This window comes from Musa acuminata, chromosome BXJ1-10, assembly GCF_036884655.1.
Source record: "Musa acuminata AAA Group cultivar baxijiao chromosome BXJ1-10, Cavendish_Baxijiao_AAA, whole genome shotgun sequence".
Taxonomy (NCBI): domain Eukaryota; kingdom Viridiplantae; phylum Streptophyta; class Magnoliopsida; order Zingiberales; family Musaceae; genus Musa; species Musa acuminata.
Window position 1 is genome coordinate 28,242,608 of NC_088336.1, and position 16,245 is coordinate 28,258,852.

General features: G+C 46.1%; 4 protein-coding genes across 6 annotated transcripts; 2 read left to right on the top strand and 2 right to left on the bottom strand.

Moving 5' to 3' along the window:
• The first annotated feature begins 3,065 nt into the window (after positions 1–3,065).
• On the top strand, positions 3,066–3,656 carry LOC135594819 (uncharacterized). The gene has a single exon (XM_065085331.1). The coding sequence runs from the start codon at positions 3,066–3,068 to the stop codon at positions 3,654–3,656; it is 591 nt and encodes a 196-aa protein (XP_064941403.1).
• A 751-nt stretch (positions 3,657–4,407) lies between these two features.
• Positions 4,408–8,070, top strand: LOC135595948 (pathogenesis-related genes transcriptional activator PTI6-like). Of its 2 annotated transcripts, XM_065087504.1 has the most exons (3): positions 4,502–4,640; positions 5,682–6,677; positions 6,769–8,070. In XM_065087504.1, the coding sequence occupies exon 3, from the start codon at positions 6,930–6,932 to the stop codon at positions 7,845–7,847; it is 918 nt and encodes a 305-aa protein (XP_064943576.1). In that variant the 5' UTR covers positions 4,502–4,640; positions 5,682–6,677; positions 6,769–6,929; the 3' UTR covers positions 7,848–8,070. The 2 variants fall into 2 exon arrangements, with proteins under 2 accessions (XP_064943575.1, XP_064943576.1); XM_065087503.1 differs by lacking the exon at positions 5,682–6,677 and having other exon boundaries at positions 4,408–4,640; positions 6,963–8,070.
• LOC103969824 (stem-specific protein TSJT1-like) lies at positions 6,892–10,062 on the bottom strand. Of its 2 annotated transcripts, XM_009383466.3 has the most exons (5): positions 9,413–10,058; positions 9,095–9,335; positions 8,906–9,026; positions 8,721–8,827; positions 6,892–8,623 (listed from the first exon to the last, which is right to left on the bottom strand). In XM_009383466.3, the coding sequence occupies exons 1-5, from the start codon at positions 9,670–9,672 to the stop codon at positions 8,579–8,581; spliced, it is 774 nt and encodes a 257-aa protein (XP_009381741.2). In that variant the 5' UTR covers positions 9,673–10,058; the 3' UTR covers positions 6,892–8,578. The 2 variants fall into 2 exon arrangements, with proteins under 2 accessions (XP_009381741.2, XP_064943577.1); XM_065087505.1 differs by having other exon boundaries at positions 8,545–8,827; positions 9,413–10,062.
• A 4,261-nt stretch (positions 10,063–14,323) lies between these two features.
• On the bottom strand, positions 14,324–15,289 carry LOC135595042 (myb-related protein 308-like). The gene is made up of 3 exons (XM_065085545.1): positions 15,111–15,289; positions 14,898–15,027; positions 14,324–14,818 (listed from the first exon to the last, which is right to left on the bottom strand). The coding sequence occupies exons 1-3, from the start codon at positions 15,241–15,243 to the stop codon at positions 14,479–14,481; spliced, it is 603 nt and encodes a 200-aa protein (XP_064941617.1). The 5' UTR covers positions 15,244–15,289; the 3' UTR covers positions 14,324–14,478.
• Between the last annotated feature and the right edge of the window lie 956 nt (positions 15,290–16,245).

Below are 16,245 nucleotides of genomic sequence, written 5' to 3' on the forward strand. Positions count from 1 at the left end.
TGAGACGAAGGGCTGAAGGTACATGACAGCATTACGAAAGGAAATTAACAACCAACTGCACATATCACGAGTGTTTGAGCTTACAGCGATATCGATTTCTGACTCAACAATATGCTTCACGTTGATCTCGATATCAACTGTAAAATGCTGCATCTACTATAGGGAGACAGGGGAATCATGTCTTGTTTCAGTGTCAGATTTCTCGCGTGATGGATTATTCTTTGTGAAGAGCAAGAGATGGAGAAGTGCATGCCAACTTTGCCTGTGCGACCTTCCACCACTTGCTTTAAAGCTTTAGCGTTGATCGAAGTTGTTTCCCTGCGTCTTTGTTGCAGCATGTGGAGTGGCATCAGATATGAGTGCTTTGAGATCATAGTAACAGTATTTAGGCACACCTTTTTATGTAAAGGAGGCATTCTATTCACCAGTATGGATTGTAAGAATGCTGTTTGCGATCTCTGTATTTGCTGTGCTAATAGTGATGGTTCTTCCTGTTTCCCACGACCAATGTCGCTCGTCGGAGCATCTTGATGCATGTACGAGCCACTGCCATGAGCTCCTATTCGCAGACCAAGAAACACAGCCGTAATCCTCCTGCTTTGAGTTCCTTTTCCGGCTACCATTCAAAAACTCGAAGCACTAAACGCTTGGCTACTGTTAATGCTAATCCTTTTCCCAGTCGCAGCCATCAAAAGTGTTTCCTTCCCCTAAAGCAAAAGAGTGACTACACCAACTCGACTTGGTTGACGAAGAATGATAGGAAACAAAAAGAGAGCAGTTTCTGTGCTGTGAATAAAAGAAGAATAAAGACGGCTAGATTAATTAATGGTCGGCGGAGAGGATGAAGTCACACTAAGGGTTTCTTCCTGGTCTATCATCCCTCGTCTTCGTGAGAGGCTCAGCCAAGCCGAAAACACCTGTCAGGCGCAGATCACGAGATGTGATTTGTAGCTGGCAGGTTGGTTTCAGATGACCTCCAATATCTCCAACTGCAGAGGCATGTCCTGGCAAATGACTGTGCCCGTAAACTGAGCTTTCCGATCTGATATGAAGGCGGCAGCGGCAGCCGACATTGCTGCTCTCGCCAACAGTCATCGTGTCCTCGTTCCGTGCCACAGTGCGCAACCACGGGAAAGCTCATCTCAACGATGCCTCGTTGGCCACAAGTTGATGCCCACCCCTCTCTCTCTCTCTCTCTCTCTCTCTCTCTTGGACATTTCCTTGATACGGACTCGAACTTGCAGTTGGGACGTATGCGGCTAGAAATGTATGTACGTTTATCTTGACACCATCGTGTTTATTTCGCCTTTTGGCCTTTGCAAGACGGTGTCAGCCAATCACTTCATATCCCTCCTGCCTGGAACCTCCGAGCTTATCCGGGTCCTCGCGAGACATGGCGGTGGTGGGACTTTGTAGAAGATATCAATATCGTGTTTGTCTATTGAAGACAGATGGTTAGATTAGGTTTCCGAGAAGCTACCCCCGAGTGTCATGATAGAGAGTTTTGATGGTGAGGATGGATGATGATCGGCGGCATTTGCAGCTGCCTCAACTTACGGTTTCATGGAAGTTGGGATGAATTTTCCGGTGACGATTCTCTAACTTTCTCGAGGAACACGTAGCTGCAGCTGCGGTCCGCAACTGCTCCCCGGTTTACCCACATCTCTATGGATCGGTGGAAGAATGAGCAGAGGAAGTTTCTCTCGAGGTTTAAACACCGGTAGAGAAAGAAGGATTAGTCTGTTCTTGAGAAGAAGATATATTTAATTAAAATTTTTATCGATTAAGCTAATTAAGACTTTTGATATCGGCTAAATCAGCTGACATCTTCCTAAATCGATGAGCATAATAATATCTCTCTTTGGAGTTTGGTGACCCGTCACCGCCTTCCTCGCACCGAGGAGAAAGCGGTGGGAGAAACTATAAAACCTTGATGGGGCGTCTCACGCTGTTGCACGTTTTGCGATGCAACGAAACAAGGAGTCAACGTCGGTTTACGTTGACAGAGACGGTCATTATTTGTATATCCACATACAAAACATCTATCCATTTTAGGTACACAAGGAACCGAGAGGACTTTTCTTTTGATGTGATTCGGCATTCGGACTCGAGATGGATTGGGGCGTTTGCGTTGCGTGGTGGTGGATCCGCAAACACGCCAAGCTTGTCGTTCGGATCATGTGCGGCTCACATTGATGTGAACTCCCAAATCAATCGTGCTCCTCCGATGCGATTGATTGATGCGCACGACTCCTCCGATGGGAGGGTGAAATCTGGGGACGTTAGGACGCCCGGTCCAACTCTCCCATGTGATCGGCTCGTCGTCCCGACGGACAAACTGTCCAGCCGAGTTAGGATGCTGTGGCCATCACACATTCATTGAGGCGGTAGCCGTCATGATTACGATGGACTTAATCGGTGCCCATCTCCGACCGGACCGGTTGAACCCACTAAAAGGCCCTGGAGACTTCGGTAGGCGTGAACCGGTGGGCCCATGTTCCTTGCCTATTCCCTTTGTTGGGCCCACGGTACGATTTGATTGAGTTCACGACTGGGCCCCGCAAATGAACTTCCAGTCTTGTGGTGGCGGTGAGGGCAGTACGTCACGTGATCTGACACCTACCGGCCTTTTGTGTGTCACCGTTCGAGAAAGCAAAAAAACAAATGCCGCAAGAAACGCTTCCCACCGAGAACGAGATGGCTTCCAAGAACATCCAGCCGAGCTGAGAAGACCAAGCCGGGCTCCGAGCTGGTCCCCTCCCTCCGGACGCCAACTCCGGACTTGAAATCCGGCTCGATGCGGACGTGTCCTCTTAACATTTTGGCCCTCCTACTTTCACCTATTATAAGCACCTACGAAAATTCCGCCTTTCCCACTATATAAACCCCTTCCCACCCGCTCGGCCGTGTAGACTCGCGTGCGCTTAGTGCTTTGCCGTTTTAACCTTCCTACGATAACCCTCCCCCACCCCCCTTGCTTTACCGCTGTCTTCGTATTGTACACCGACGCCGAAGTAGTCCTTTCACTATCGTTTCCCTAATCCACGCTTGGCCTTTTAGTTCCTATGGAGGAATCCGTCGAACACAAGAGGCGCCGAGGCGAGGAGGAGGGCTTCCCGGAGAGTTCCTTGCCTGCGGCCAAGCGCCTTCACGATGACCTTCTCCTTGATGACGACGACGCAGGCGCCCGGGAGCAGGACCTCGCCTCCGTTATGAAGAGCCTGGAGGAGGAGATTTCTCTCCCGTCGCCTATGCCGCCTCAGTCGCAGGCTGCTGTGTGGACAGACCAGCCGGATTTGGGGTACCTCTGCGAGGCCTCCGATGACGAGCTTGGCCTACCGCCGCCGCCTTCGGTTCCGTCATCGTCCGTCGAGGGCGGCGAGGCCCCAGAGTTGGAAGCCTCCACTGTCGCCACCGAAGGAGGTGCGACGGAGGCTGTGGAGATCGGTCAGATGTGGGGATTCGACGACGAGTTCAGCGGCTACGGGTGGCCAGATGAAGTGTTCGGGATCGGGTCGGAGTGTAGGGTGGTGGCGGAGTCGGAGAACGGGATGCTGTTCGACTGCGGGCTGTTCGAAGTCGCTGACGCCGCTGACTGTTCGCCGGCCGACTCCGCGGATATCCCCTGGCGGTCGGAGACGCTTCCCGCCGTCTGATCGATGTCGGACGCATCCAGCTTTTCTCCATTAAAGTTTTTAAAATTATTTTTTAGTTTGTAAACTTTCGAAAAAATAGAATTATAATATATATATATATATATATATATATATATATATATATATATATATATATATATATATATATATATTAAAAGGACCCAAAACTTGCAGCAGATCCAAATCGCTTCATCAATTGATGTCATCTGATTCGAGAAAGGGTAGGGAATTATATGTACTATGAATCTGTGGTTGCCCTTCTCAATGGAACTCTCGTGAACCTAATAACCATGATATAGTGATAACAACTCAATTATATATCATATTAAATGACGTAGGAGTTCTATTAAGCTTTATTCGTCCAGTAGGCTATTGAATGATGCTCCGGCACCATGTCAAGCGTCTTTTTGTGACGATGAAATGAGATTTATATATTTGATTTCTTGGGGATGGATTTGGTGCCCATCAGAACCTGTGGCTTCTGATTTGGACCGGGTTTGATTTTGGGTCGGGCAAATTAACCCAAATTCAGATGGATTTGGGCTCGTCTAAACTAATCGGATGTCACATTATATCCAATTGGACCCGGTCCGTTTTATTTAAACTTTAAACCCACCTCTCATCGAGGTGTCGGCGGGTGGCCCCGCGGATCGTGCGCGATCCTTCCGTCTCCTTTCGGGTAGGCATCCAGTGATTAGGGGGTCTAGTAGCGCCTATAAGACTCTGCCCTAAGCTTCGTGTTCCGTGCTCTCACTTCTCTCTCTCTCTGATTCTCCACTCCGATTGCTTGTTCGTCTCTTCTTGTGACCGGGGACATTGACTTGATCCCACCGCTGCTTGGGGATGATCGAAGACTGGCCACCATCATCGCTGTTCGTTCTGATGGCACCAAGTCTCGAGTTCGAAGAGGAGTCGATGGGGCCACAGCCTCCCTATTTCTCTTCGTTGTTCCTTGCGTGCTGCTGGAGGGATCTCCTACCTCAGGTGTGTCTTCCCCGATTCTTGTTGCATTGTTGATCACTGCGTTCTGAAATGGACCGTCTGAAACGGGCTCATTTACACTACATGGGCCGGTCCACTGAGTTTACATGTTCTTTTACTGGAGAGAAGGCATGCCGACTGCGTGTTTTCACGTGCTCCGCATATGGGAACTCGGATTGGGAAGTGCGCCCACGTGTTTCCCAGGAAGAGGTCTTTTCCCGTAAACCCACCATCTGACTCACTTACACTAATAATGAAGTAGACGGCATCATCGTGCACGGCCTCCGCTCCGAGCGTGCGAGGTGTTGATCCGCACGTGCCGTGCCTTTTTATAGTGGCTTCATCTCTACAAACGGGTATTTAATTTAAGTTTTATTGTTTATCGTTGTGGTATCGTAGTCAAGGATTGGAACCATCCCACTTTTTATTGCCTTAGAGCCTTACAACCCACGCATTGCCATGGATGAAAACTACATAAATGATTGGAAGATATGGCAAGAGAAAGTCCTCTGATTGTTAGAGAAAAAGAGCGTTACCAACAAAAGGATGAAGACAAAAACATCAACTTTTTTGACTGTTTGGTATGTGCTTGACAAAATGCCACAGCCAGGAGACCTTTTGACGGGAAACTAATACTGATTGAGAATTTAGATGGTGGATTGGGAATTACATCCAATGTCCATGGCTTACGTAATCGAGGATAAATTGGACTTTATCGTCATGCGAAGTTTGAGAGTACTGGTTGATTAGAGATTGAATTATCGCTATAGAATTTTGTTTGGTGCTAACAGTCATATCAAAATTACATTAATTCAATTTTCTATAGATTACTTGCATCCATCACGTTATAGGAATTTATGTGTTTGATGAGATTGGAATTACATTCAAAGCAAAAGAGCCACTGCCGATGTCACTGATTGACATTTGTTTTGGGAATTATAGATTGAAATTTTATTTGTCCAGTGTCAATGATTCAATCATGTATACATTTCTAGTAGGAAGACTTTGGTAAGTGATGCCAACCGCGTGTCTCGACTGCTGCAGAGAAGAGAGGGGTAATGCTCGAGTCGTGGGACTTCATCTCTTTCTCTCCTGCTCGAGATGTGGGTTCTGCCAATAGAATATGGACATTCTTTGTGTTGGAAGAGTCTTCGCATGCGGCCTCATCACACCCACCCCCGTCACAAGGCGAACATGTCATCGAACAGTAAACCGACGTCCTTTCCATGAGTCCACCAACCTTCACCATCGAAAGATAAAGAGTAGCAAATTCCTACTTTCGATATTGGTAATATTAACTTATTTGTGGGGGTAATAATGAGAAGGTAACATCAAATTAATCACCGTAATAATATAAATTACTCAGGTAATCTATGCGCTGGAAACGTTTTGGTTTCCTTGTTGGTATTTATTCCAACTGTTGCCGTTTCCGAATTAATCACCCCATCAATTGCGTATTTATTCTCCCAGTTTGTCTCCGAGATGTTTTCATGGACCCACATCTCCACCCGGAGGGTTCCGTGCGTGGCCCACTTTGTCTTCGAGCGTCAGTGGGACACGAGACAGCGTTCCATTATCTCTACGAATCCCATCGTAGCCGTTAACTCAATGGATTCCTACTCGAGATTCGTGACGTAACGAGAAAGGGCCCTCGGCAACAAATCTGAGCCGTACGCGCCTCTGCTGGCTTATGTTTTCGTCACCTGCTTCGGTTTCTCTCATTATTAATGCGAACAACCCCGTCAGTCTTCTTCCGTTCTCCTCCTCCGTCGTGGCTGTGGGGTTTTAGCGGTGAAGCGATCGAGTCAGCGGAGAGGGGACGAGGAGAGGTCGAACGCGAGCTACGTTTAAGGGGCGGTTTGGATTTATGTCGTCTGGTCCCTTCGATCTATTGTTTCTCGGTGCTGGAAACTTGGGAGCTTTGGATCGGCTACTGTGTGCTTCTGGTGTCATCGCTGGTCTCTCCCTCTTTCTCATCCTCTCCTTCGTCTCCTACTCTTCCCAGTGGCCGAAGAGGAGGGATTCGATGCAATATGCAAGGTATGGATGTACCGCACCCGTGATCTTTGATTGGAAACAAACATCGGGGCAAACGCCTCAAGTTGGTTGCTTTCGGTGTTCTTGGTTGCAGGGCTGGTTTTGGAGTGACGTATTTCGGATTTCAGCATTCATATCTGTGTTGTTTCCGATTCATCTTCTTGAGAGTAACCCTTACTTGACGGAGAGATCCAAAAAAGAAAAGCCCACCTTTTCGTTTTATTTTTCCTTTTTTTTTCGATTTTGAGAGGAGAAATGACGCCCTGTGAGCGCTTGTGTGGGAAACAGCATCATAAGCCGCTGAGGAGGAGGGGGAAGAAGCAACGCCACCGAACCGATGCCGCTTCCCAACTCCAATCCAGACTACTCGCAAGAAGAATCCGCGTCGTCTTCGACGATCCCGACGCCACGGAGTCGAGCGACGACGAGGGGATGAACTACTCCTGCCGAAAGAAGAGGGCGATTCACGAGTTCTCGGTGCTTCCCACATTCCCTTTGTCGCTCTTGCAAGCCTCGTCGGAGGAGAGCAGCGGAAGGAAACCCAAAAACTCCCGGAGGCCGAAGGTCATAACACTCGGCTCGGTGAATTCGACTTCCGGCACCTCCCCCGTCAAGTTTAAGGGGGTCAGGCAGCGTCCTTGGGGGAAATGGGCGGCCGAGATCCGTGACCCCATCCGCGGCGTCAGGATTTGGCTCGGCACTTACGACACCGCGGAGGCAGCCGCCGCAGCTTACGCGGCTGCTGCGCGCCGCTTTCAGTCTGAGAAGAAAATCCTCGCCGCCGACGTGTCCTCCAACTCCACCACCACCTCCACGTCATCCTGTGTCTCGATGCACTCCGACGCCGTGGCTGTGGCGGCGCCCCCCTCTCCCTCATCCGTGCTCGACATCTCCGCATCCGCCATCGCGGAGTATAGCCAGGTGTCGCCCGAGAAGACCGCCCCGGCAGGAGCAGAGCGGTGCTTCTCGGAGCTCTTGATGGAGCAACAGCTGGCGTCCCCCTTCTCGTTGGAGTCGGCGTTCCCCTTCGAGTCGGACCCGTTTCTCGAGTCGGTGCTGCTCGACGAGGAGTTCGTGCCGCTGGAGTGCCTCCCCGTCTTTGATGACGACATCGTCGGCGATGATTTTCCCAGCCTCGAGGCCCTCAGCCAATTGATGGACTTCGATCTATGATAGCGTGAAGATTTTGCAGCTTAGTCTCCAGCATCACTGCTACCATTATTTATCTCAGCAAGAAAGAGATGTGTTTTTCGAGATTTTCGTTCAATTTTGCTTCGTGAGTGAGGACTCTTGGGTTTTTCCGGAGCTGTAAGAGCCGCCCCCAAGAAGACGACTTTTCCTTGTCATTGCATGTTGGTCTTTTTCTCTAAAACATAGTCTTGCTTTCGTTCGGCTATTGCAATGCGTTCGCCATGGAAACTGTGCGTTCGAAGACTGGTCGCTTGTCCTTATTCCCTCAAAGCTGTCTTCCATTCTTGGTGGATGCTTGTGTTGATGATGCCCGAGGGGGAAAAAAAGCATGGCTGGTGTTGTACCGCATGTTATGCTCTCTGTTCCCCACATCGTGAGCTCGGACTTTGTCTCCAAGCCAAGGTTGGTGGTGGAGTTCTTTAATGCTGCGCTGCTGCTGAGATCTTTTTGGTGCTCCTTGTATATGGATGGTCGTCGAGCTCTCCGTCTCTGTCAAACAGGGGAGCTGATACAGTGAACTTTCACGTGCCAATGCTACTTTGACAGTGAAGCGTCAGTCGAGTCAAAGCTGCTTCTGCTCTTCTAAACGTATCAATCTTTTACGGTATTATATTATTCTTAGGTACACTACATAATTCTTAGTAGCCATATTTATTACTGGCGTTTGGAGGATGTATCTGTTGGCCATTGAGACATTGAGGCCCTTCCCATGGTCATGTGTCACTCCTCTCTCTCGCTCGTAAATATGGTCTCTCAACCTGCAATCCATTTAGTTGAATCAATCGATCTACTTATGCTATTTAGGAAGAGCCTATTGTTTTGTTTCCGGTGGCAAATTGAACAGTCCCATGCTACCTTGAAGGTTGTGCCCCAAATCTCCTCCTCCATCGCCGGCAAAGCAGTGACCTTGTTCTTCGGATGCTCATAGCTCCTGAGTCCAGTGGACGTCGACAGGAAACAGCCTTGTTTCAGATCCCGACTGGTTAGCCATTGCCATACTCGAACAGCTTATCGTACTAACCAAGGAAGTATGGAGTCACCTGGCGGAAATGAAGCCAATGATTTCCCGCATGCACTTCTTAGTTCCTCGGCGTCATCGGAGAAAGCTAGATAGCCATCGGCGGTTATCCCCATGAACAAGGGCACCTTACCATCTCCGTCCTGACGAAGTCACACGAGTGATCAGACGTGACCACCTTACCATCTACCGTGCGCGCCATGATGCTTACCGATGCCGCGAACACCGTCGAGGTGACGTTGTCGAAGACGATGAAGGCGAAATTGCCTGCGAGGTGAGCGAGCATGAGGTTTGTGGGGTAAGGAGCGCGGTCTCGCAGTGCCCGATACGCCTCCATCACCAGCACCACCTCGCTTGCATTCTTCCCCAGACCGTAATGGTGTTTCAGGCTCGGCAGGTTCTCCAGCGTCCCCTTGAACAAGCAAAATATCTCGTCGCTCACAGCGAACGACCTGCCGAGTACCGACGACGGGAAGCGTGGTTGGTGAACCAAAGAGATGATACGTTGAAGACTAGTAGTGCTCCTCACCTTGGTTGTAGCAGGGACTGGTTTTGATGGTTGTAGGAGATACGTGCAGCGCTGCCGATGTTGATGGCAACGGAGGATGGGTTGTTCTTGAGGAAGGCATCGAGGAGCTTGTCCGCGGTCTTCATCGCCGTCGGGGTGCGGTGGCTGGCTCGGATGAGCTCCTCCGGTGGGCTCACCACTGCGCCGCTGAAGACCCCAAGCATCTTTGGTGGAGGAGCAGAACCACCCAAAACAGGGAGACTCCTTCCACGGATGCGCATCAAGCTTTATAGGTCTTCTTGTGCAATGTCACAGCATGAAATTTTCTTACCTTTGTACGAGATAAAATATGGTCGACCGCAGGAGCATCGAAGTGACCGCACTACAAGCTTCTTCCCCCTGTCGTCGTTACGAAGGAGACAACAAAGATGGTTCTGGAAGCCGTTTCTGTGAAGCAAAACCACCATGGGAGGCAAGCAAAGACAGATGGGGGTAGCGTTGGGAAGATCGACACTTGTGGTGTTCATCGGGTGGATTCGGAGCAAAAGTGACGTGGATTCCTTGGAAGAGCTCGAGTTATGTGACGCTCTGCGGAACAAGCCGTGGCTCGTTACGATTCATGTGGAGGTCGGTGTCCGGAGGGGGAAGAGAGATGTAGCAGAACTCTTAACGAAGAAGACATCGACAGATGTCCTCCAACTTTTCGACGACAGCTTGAAATAGTTTTAGCAGAGCAAAGTTATCATAGATTTGTTCAGAACATGGTAAATTAATGCTTACTTAAAGTCAGATTAATCGTGAGAAACTGTTCTTAAGACTGAGACACTAGCAAACATGTGTTCGTAGGATGTTCAGCCAATGATTCGAATCATATTTTACAGGTATTTTTAGGTTGTCGTGGAAGTATTTATGTAAAACTGGGCGATTTCGAGATAACGTGTATTTGCATATCTTTAAAAAAGAGATTTTTTTAATCATATATATATATGATAATTTTTTTAATTATAGATTAATTAAATATTATAATACATAATGAATGTAAAGATATCATTTTATATTTATGTTTTATCTTGATCATCTATCGTACTCCTATTAGATTAAATTTTTGTAAATAATATCAATCTTGGAACGATGTAATCAAGATACCTTACGAGTGAGAGATATTGTGAGAGAGTCAGCTAGTTGGTCATAAATATAGACATGCGAAGCAAGTAGTTACGTCTGATAACTTATCTCTAATAAAGTAAAAGTCGAGAGCAATGTGCCATGCAAGAGTGAAACATCAACTTAAAAGCATAAGGAAGTGGTACTGACATAACCATGGTATGTAGGTGGTACTATGTCAAGTTTATGTAGTATATTAGTGACATAATCAAATTATGCAGCGGTGGAGGTGATGGCTTAGTATTTCAGTTTCAATGGTAAATTTTATTACTGTTGTTACGATAAGCAACTTTTTTAGCCGTGACCTTGGGGTCGACGCGACTGGTCTAGGGGTCCGGATGGCGGGGATCAGACGAAGTTCCTCTCAACCTTCTTGCGGGGGCTGACTGCAGGGGATTTGGCCGGAGAGGATCGCCACCGTCTGGTCAACTTCAGTCGAGGACCTGCACACAGGTCGGGTCGGTCGCTCTGCCCGACCCCTCTGACGATCAAGTCAGTTCCTCGGAGAGGAGTGCTCGGATCTAGTCTGCGAGGCAGAAAGGGTCTTTGGTGTTGAGTTGTCCGAGTTACCTCTTCGTCTCGAACTCCGGGGTATTTTGTAGACGAATCTGATGTTACCTGATGTGGCAGCTTGCAGGGCGCAGGGGTTGCGTGACGAACCTGGCTATCGCAGGGTATGGGCACGCCTCGGTCGACGTGCTCTTTTGCCTTGGTCGGGCGCCGGGAGTCAAATGCTGCAGTTTGTTGGCTGAGGACTGGTGACGCTGGCTTACATCAAGTCGGCACTAGTGCCGGGTTCCTCAGCTGATGCCTTCTCCTGTCTTGGCCGATCGTGGGGGTCAGACGATGAGGTCGTTTGGGTACGGTCAGCGAGGGTGCACATAATGTGGGTGTTTAATGTTTGTCCTTTGGGAGCTGTGTCGCCCGTGGATGGCTGATGTCATGATGTATTATGTCAAATCCGACGTGTCACGTCAGATCTGTTTTTACCCCTATCAACTGTATTTTATTTTTTAAAACTCTAATCGATCAAGTTTACTCTAAGAAAGAAAATATAGGCTAATATAGATGTTCTATCATTAGTATTATTTATCCAAATAGGATCAACAAAGGTATTAAAATAAAATATTAAGTGTTTCCTAATAAGAAGTACATGATTGAGTCCATTTAAGATATCACAGAATATATTTTAATGCAAACCAATACATCGTAAGGGTTGACATATAAATTATGATAATTTATTTACTGTAAATGAAATACATGGATGTACGAATATTTATAATGTGAAAGAAATTACAATCCCACTCTTCTATATTAAGTCGATCAGATTACATGATAATAGCCTTGCTACGGATCCCATAAGAGTTAAATATTGTAAGAACTAAATACTTGTTAATACTGTATGTGATCTGTAGTAGGGCTATTGTCATGTAATCTGATCGACTTAATATAGAAGATTGGGATTATAATTTCTTTCACATTATAAATATTCATTTTTAATAATAGATATTGAATATATATTTTTTGAGAAAAAAAAAGTCTAGAATGTGTGAACATTATCTTCACTCGAAAATAGCTTAAGGTTCCTAGATCCTCGATGGATAATTGATAAATAAGTTGCTAAAGGAATTACTTAATATTTATAAAATTATTACCTATAATGATAATGTTATCAACATAAACTAGTAGATATATAATATATCTATTTTGTTATTATAGGAAAATAAATTATCATATTTGGAGTTAATGAAGTTAGCTCATATAATAATGAGCCAAGTTCATCATACTAGACTCTTAGGGTTTGGCGTAGTCTATAAAATTTTTAAAAAAAATTAAAATATTATTTAAAAATTAAAGATGAATGAAGCCATGGGATTACTATATAAATGTATCTTCAGTTAAAGTTTAAAGTCCCGAGTAAGAAAGTATTATTAACAATTAGTTAGTATACATGCCAACCTAAGATGAATCAAATTTTCATTGGTTTAATAATTAGATCGAAAATATTTATGAAATCAACATTTGATCATTGGTGAAACCACTTAACCACTAGACGTGTTTTACATCAAGTAATGGATCCATCTAGGTTTCACTTAATTTAAAGATCAACTTACAACCGATGATATTTTGTGTAAGGTGAGATAGTACAAGAGTAGGACATCATATTGTTCACACATCGTTTTGCACTAGTATAGAGATTTTTAGGTTTTGGTGAAGTTTGTAGGTTTAGTAAGGCTATGTGGAAAGCATGTGATAGTGTGAATATCAAGGATTTAGCGCGGTTTAAAGATGTTATTTTTGGAACGTGTTATCATGTGATGTTAAGGCTCAATAATCCAATTACTTAGATGAACTTTTATGGTAGTCTTGATGTTTGCTTGAGACCAACTAGGTGTCACGGTAAGCTTGGGTTAATATTGATTAATTTTTATTATATGTTAAATTTGTTATCGATAATTATACTAATTATTATGATTGAAGTTATTTTTTAAATTGTTTGGGTTGAAGTTGACAAGATTTGATAGTGTAACGTACAGATAGATAACTGGTCCAGGCTTCCTCTTTATTTATTTTTTATACGTTTCTTATTCGATTATAGCACCGAGGAGCAAATCAAATTTGCGAGGCGAAGCATGTACAGAAAATTATAAATGGGAGATCATATAGAGGAATCGCGTGTCTTCGTTAGTGCAAGCGTTCATTGCAGTGTGAGGAGGTTGCATTGATTGGAAGGAGGCGCCGGTGAGGAGGAAACGGTGCAATTGCTGCAACGATGACTATTGCTCCGGATCAACGAGGAAGCAGCATTGTTATTACTGTAGCGACAGGGGCAGTAGGTGCAGAAGAGCAAAAGATGGCACAGGAAGAATGCTGTTGAGTCGAGAGAGAGAGAGAGAGAGAGAGAGAGAGAGAGGAATCTTTGATGCTATAGTAAATCGACGAGGAAGAGGGAGTTATTGTCTTTGGAGCATCAAGGAAGAGTAAGAATAGTCACTGGGCAATAAAAATTAGCAAAGGAATTGTTGTTGCCGAGTAACGAGGAAGAGGAAGTCATGATTGAAGCAAGAAAGCCTTGATTTCGTTCCTTCAGGTAATGTGTCTTTATACAGATTTAAGGTATAGATTTTTCTTGATTATATGCTTAAATTATATATACATATATATATATATATATATATATATATATATATATATATATTATAATGATTGATCATCAAATCGATTGATCCTTTGTCAGTTGTTCAGTTGTTACGGATCTTTCTAAGTCCTGTTTGATACTGCTACTACTCAACTACTTGTCAAAGACCTTTTTTTTTGGGAGCAGAATGGTAGAACAGCCATCTGCACTTTATGTCTGACTTTGATCTGACACTACTTCTCTACAGGCTTAGCCTGGAGATTCGCTTGCCATGGAGTTCATATTTTTGACTTTACTCGGCTCCCTCACTCTCCAGGAATGATGAAAAAGGAGAAGCGCCAGTGCCGACCAATGTGTTGCCTCACAGGGACGAGGTATTTGAAGGAATGCCGATGCTGGACATCATGGACGTGGTTGCCAGAGAGGACGACGGGCTTGGATGTGCCAACGTTTAGCTGGAGAAGACGAACAAATGTGTCACCGAGGGATGTCTGCTCACTGATCACAATCAACAAGAGGACGACGATGTGGTGTACAGTGACTGCTTCGACCTGCATGGTCTGCTCCTGTGGAGCAGAGACCGGCGATGCAGTGTGGGAATTTGCTTGCCAACGACACAGCAAGAAATGTGCGAGAATAAGACACAGTAAGATAAAATTCATACAACAAATACCCACAGGTTCTTTACATGATTCGGAGTTGACACCAATGATTCTGAACTCTCAACTTAGGACCTACGTGATCGTTACACTCTGCACTATCTCAGTGTTGTGGGAATCTCAAGTCATGGAAAGAGGAGGAGCGTAGGACTGGCCGTGTTCTGGAGGTGGTCGGAACCTGTTCTTTGCGAAGAAGGAAGGGAGATGGTGAGGTCAAGGTTCAGATCATCAGCATCACGAAATCCATTCTTGGAGTTGTTCTGCAACCCGTTGGTCGCGTCGTCGATACTCGATCGAGTCGCATTGCCGGAGCTGTGAGATCGATGGAGCCGTCCGTTGTGGATCACGCGGTGGTTGTCAGGGTCGATACCCATGCTTGCCAGCTTCTTCCTCAGATGAGAGTTCCAGTAGTTCTTGACCTCGTTGTCGGTTCGCCCCGGCAGTCTCCCGGCGATCAACGACCACCTGAATCAATTCAAACAAATATGGAGCATATACGTCTCTTTGGTCATTCATCGGTCAGTAAGCATGCATGCATGCATACCGGTTACCGAGTAGAGCGTGGAGCTTGATGATTAGGTCCTCTTCATCCTCCTCGAACCTCCCCCTCTTGACATCGGGACGAAGGTAGTTGATCCACCGCAGCCTGCAACTCTTACCGCAACGAAGCAGACCTGATTAGGAAAGAAGCCCAAAAAAGCTTTAGCTGCTTTCGTAAACGCAAGCGACACTCGTGGCAAAAGTGCTCGTCGCCAACCTGCAGCCTTGGGGAGCGATCGCCAGCAGACGCGGCCATGCGCTCTGATGTAGTCGATGAGCTTCTGGTCCTCTTCTTTCGACCACGCTCCCTTGTTGTTGTTGCCTCTGTTATCGCAACAAGGGCTCCTCATTGTTGCAGAGCAAAGAGAGAGATGTGCGAAGGGATGAGGAGGAGGAGAATGTTGGAGGATATATAGGAGCGAGGTCGGAGGACGAGGGAGGGAGGGAGGGAGGGAGTTGACTGGAAGACGGATAGGTTTTGGGGCTTGTTAGTTGCAGTGGTAGAACTTAAAAGTCTTCGCGAGGCTTGAAGGAAAGCAAGCAACCAAACATTGTACGCATTTCTCCTCTTCTCACACGCACGCAAGCTGACCGATAGATTTCCATGTTCCGAGCAGTCACCTCCCAACCATCTCTGGTGGTCACCAGCTCATCATATCCATGCTCCTAGCTTGGAGCATCACAGGGATTTCAACTTCGACTAGAACGCGGCCTTCATGGGACCTTTTCCTCTGAAAGCTGCGGAGTCGGTCGATCAAAACCTCTAGGGTTTTATGAAGCTTTGTTGGTTGATGTTAGTGAATCCTTTCCAAACATCTCTTTGTCGATTGATGTCCCGCTAAAGCTGTTGGGAAAGGATTCACCGTCTGTCTACTAATGAACTCGGATGCAAATTGGAATTAGACTTTGTATGTAGATTTGAACTTAAATGCGTGATGTATGTTAAATAAGTTATATATATATATATATATATAAAGATTTAAGTTAATTTGAATGGTTAGGAAAGGGTCGATTCTATACCAAAATCTAACGATTAGTCCTTCGTGCACATGTTGCACGTAGGCACTACTAAGCACGTAGTTAGAGGATCTGTTGGCGAGAAGTTGGGGCTTGACATGACATTTTATTTTACTTTTTAGGTATTGGAAAGAGATTGCTAAATCAATAATAAATAATAATTTTTATTAGTATTATTTTTATTAATATAGATTATAATTGTTTGATTAGGATCTCGATCAGCCGTGACCTCGGAGTCGACGCGGCTGGTCCAGGGCTCCAAGTGGTCAGGATCAGACGCGGCTCCCCTTAGGATCTTGCGGTGGCTGACGCAGGGGGTCTGGCTGGGAGGTTCC

What these genes read in the sequence shown, in the direction of transcription:
- LOC135595948 (XM_065087503.1), top strand. Translation starts at nt 4,500, where the DNA reads ATGATCGAAGACTGGCCACCATCATCGCTGTTCGTTCTGATGGCACCA. An exon ending in GGAGGGATCTCCTACCTCAG is followed by an intron (nt 4,641 to 6,962) that starts GTGTGTCTTCCC and finishes TGTGGGAAACAG; the next exon opens with CATCATAAGCCGCTGAGGAG.
- LOC135595042 (XM_065085545.1), bottom strand. Translation starts at nt 15,243, where the DNA reads ATGAGGAGCCCTTGTTGCGATAACAGAGGCAACAACAACAAGGGAGCG. An exon ending in ATCGCTCCCCAAGGCTGCAG is followed by an intron (nt 15,028 to 15,110) that starts GTTGGCGACGAG and finishes TTTCCTAATCAG; the next exon opens with GTCTGCTTCGTTGCGGTAAG. An exon ending in CACGCTCTACTCGGTAACCG is followed by an intron (nt 14,819 to 14,897) that starts GTATGCATGCAT and finishes GAATTGATTCAG; the next exon opens with GTGGTCGTTGATCGCCGGGA.
- LOC135594819 (XM_065085331.1), top strand. Translation starts at nt 3,066, where the DNA reads ATGGAGGAATCCGTCGAACACAAGAGGCGCCGAGGCGAGGAGGAGGGC.
- LOC103969824 (XM_065087505.1), bottom strand. Translation starts at nt 9,672, where the DNA reads ATGCGCATCCGTGGAAGGAGTCTCCCTGTTTTGGGTGGTTCTGCTCCT. An exon ending in CGACGGTGTTCGCGGCATCG is followed by an intron (nt 9,027 to 9,094) that starts GTAAGCATCATG and finishes TGACTTCGTCAG; the next exon opens with GACGGAGATGGTAAGGTGCC. An exon ending in ATTGGCTTCATTTCCGCCAG is followed by an intron (nt 8,828 to 8,905) that starts GTGACTCCATAC and finishes ATCTGAAACAAG; the next exon opens with GCTGTTTCCTGTCGACGTCC.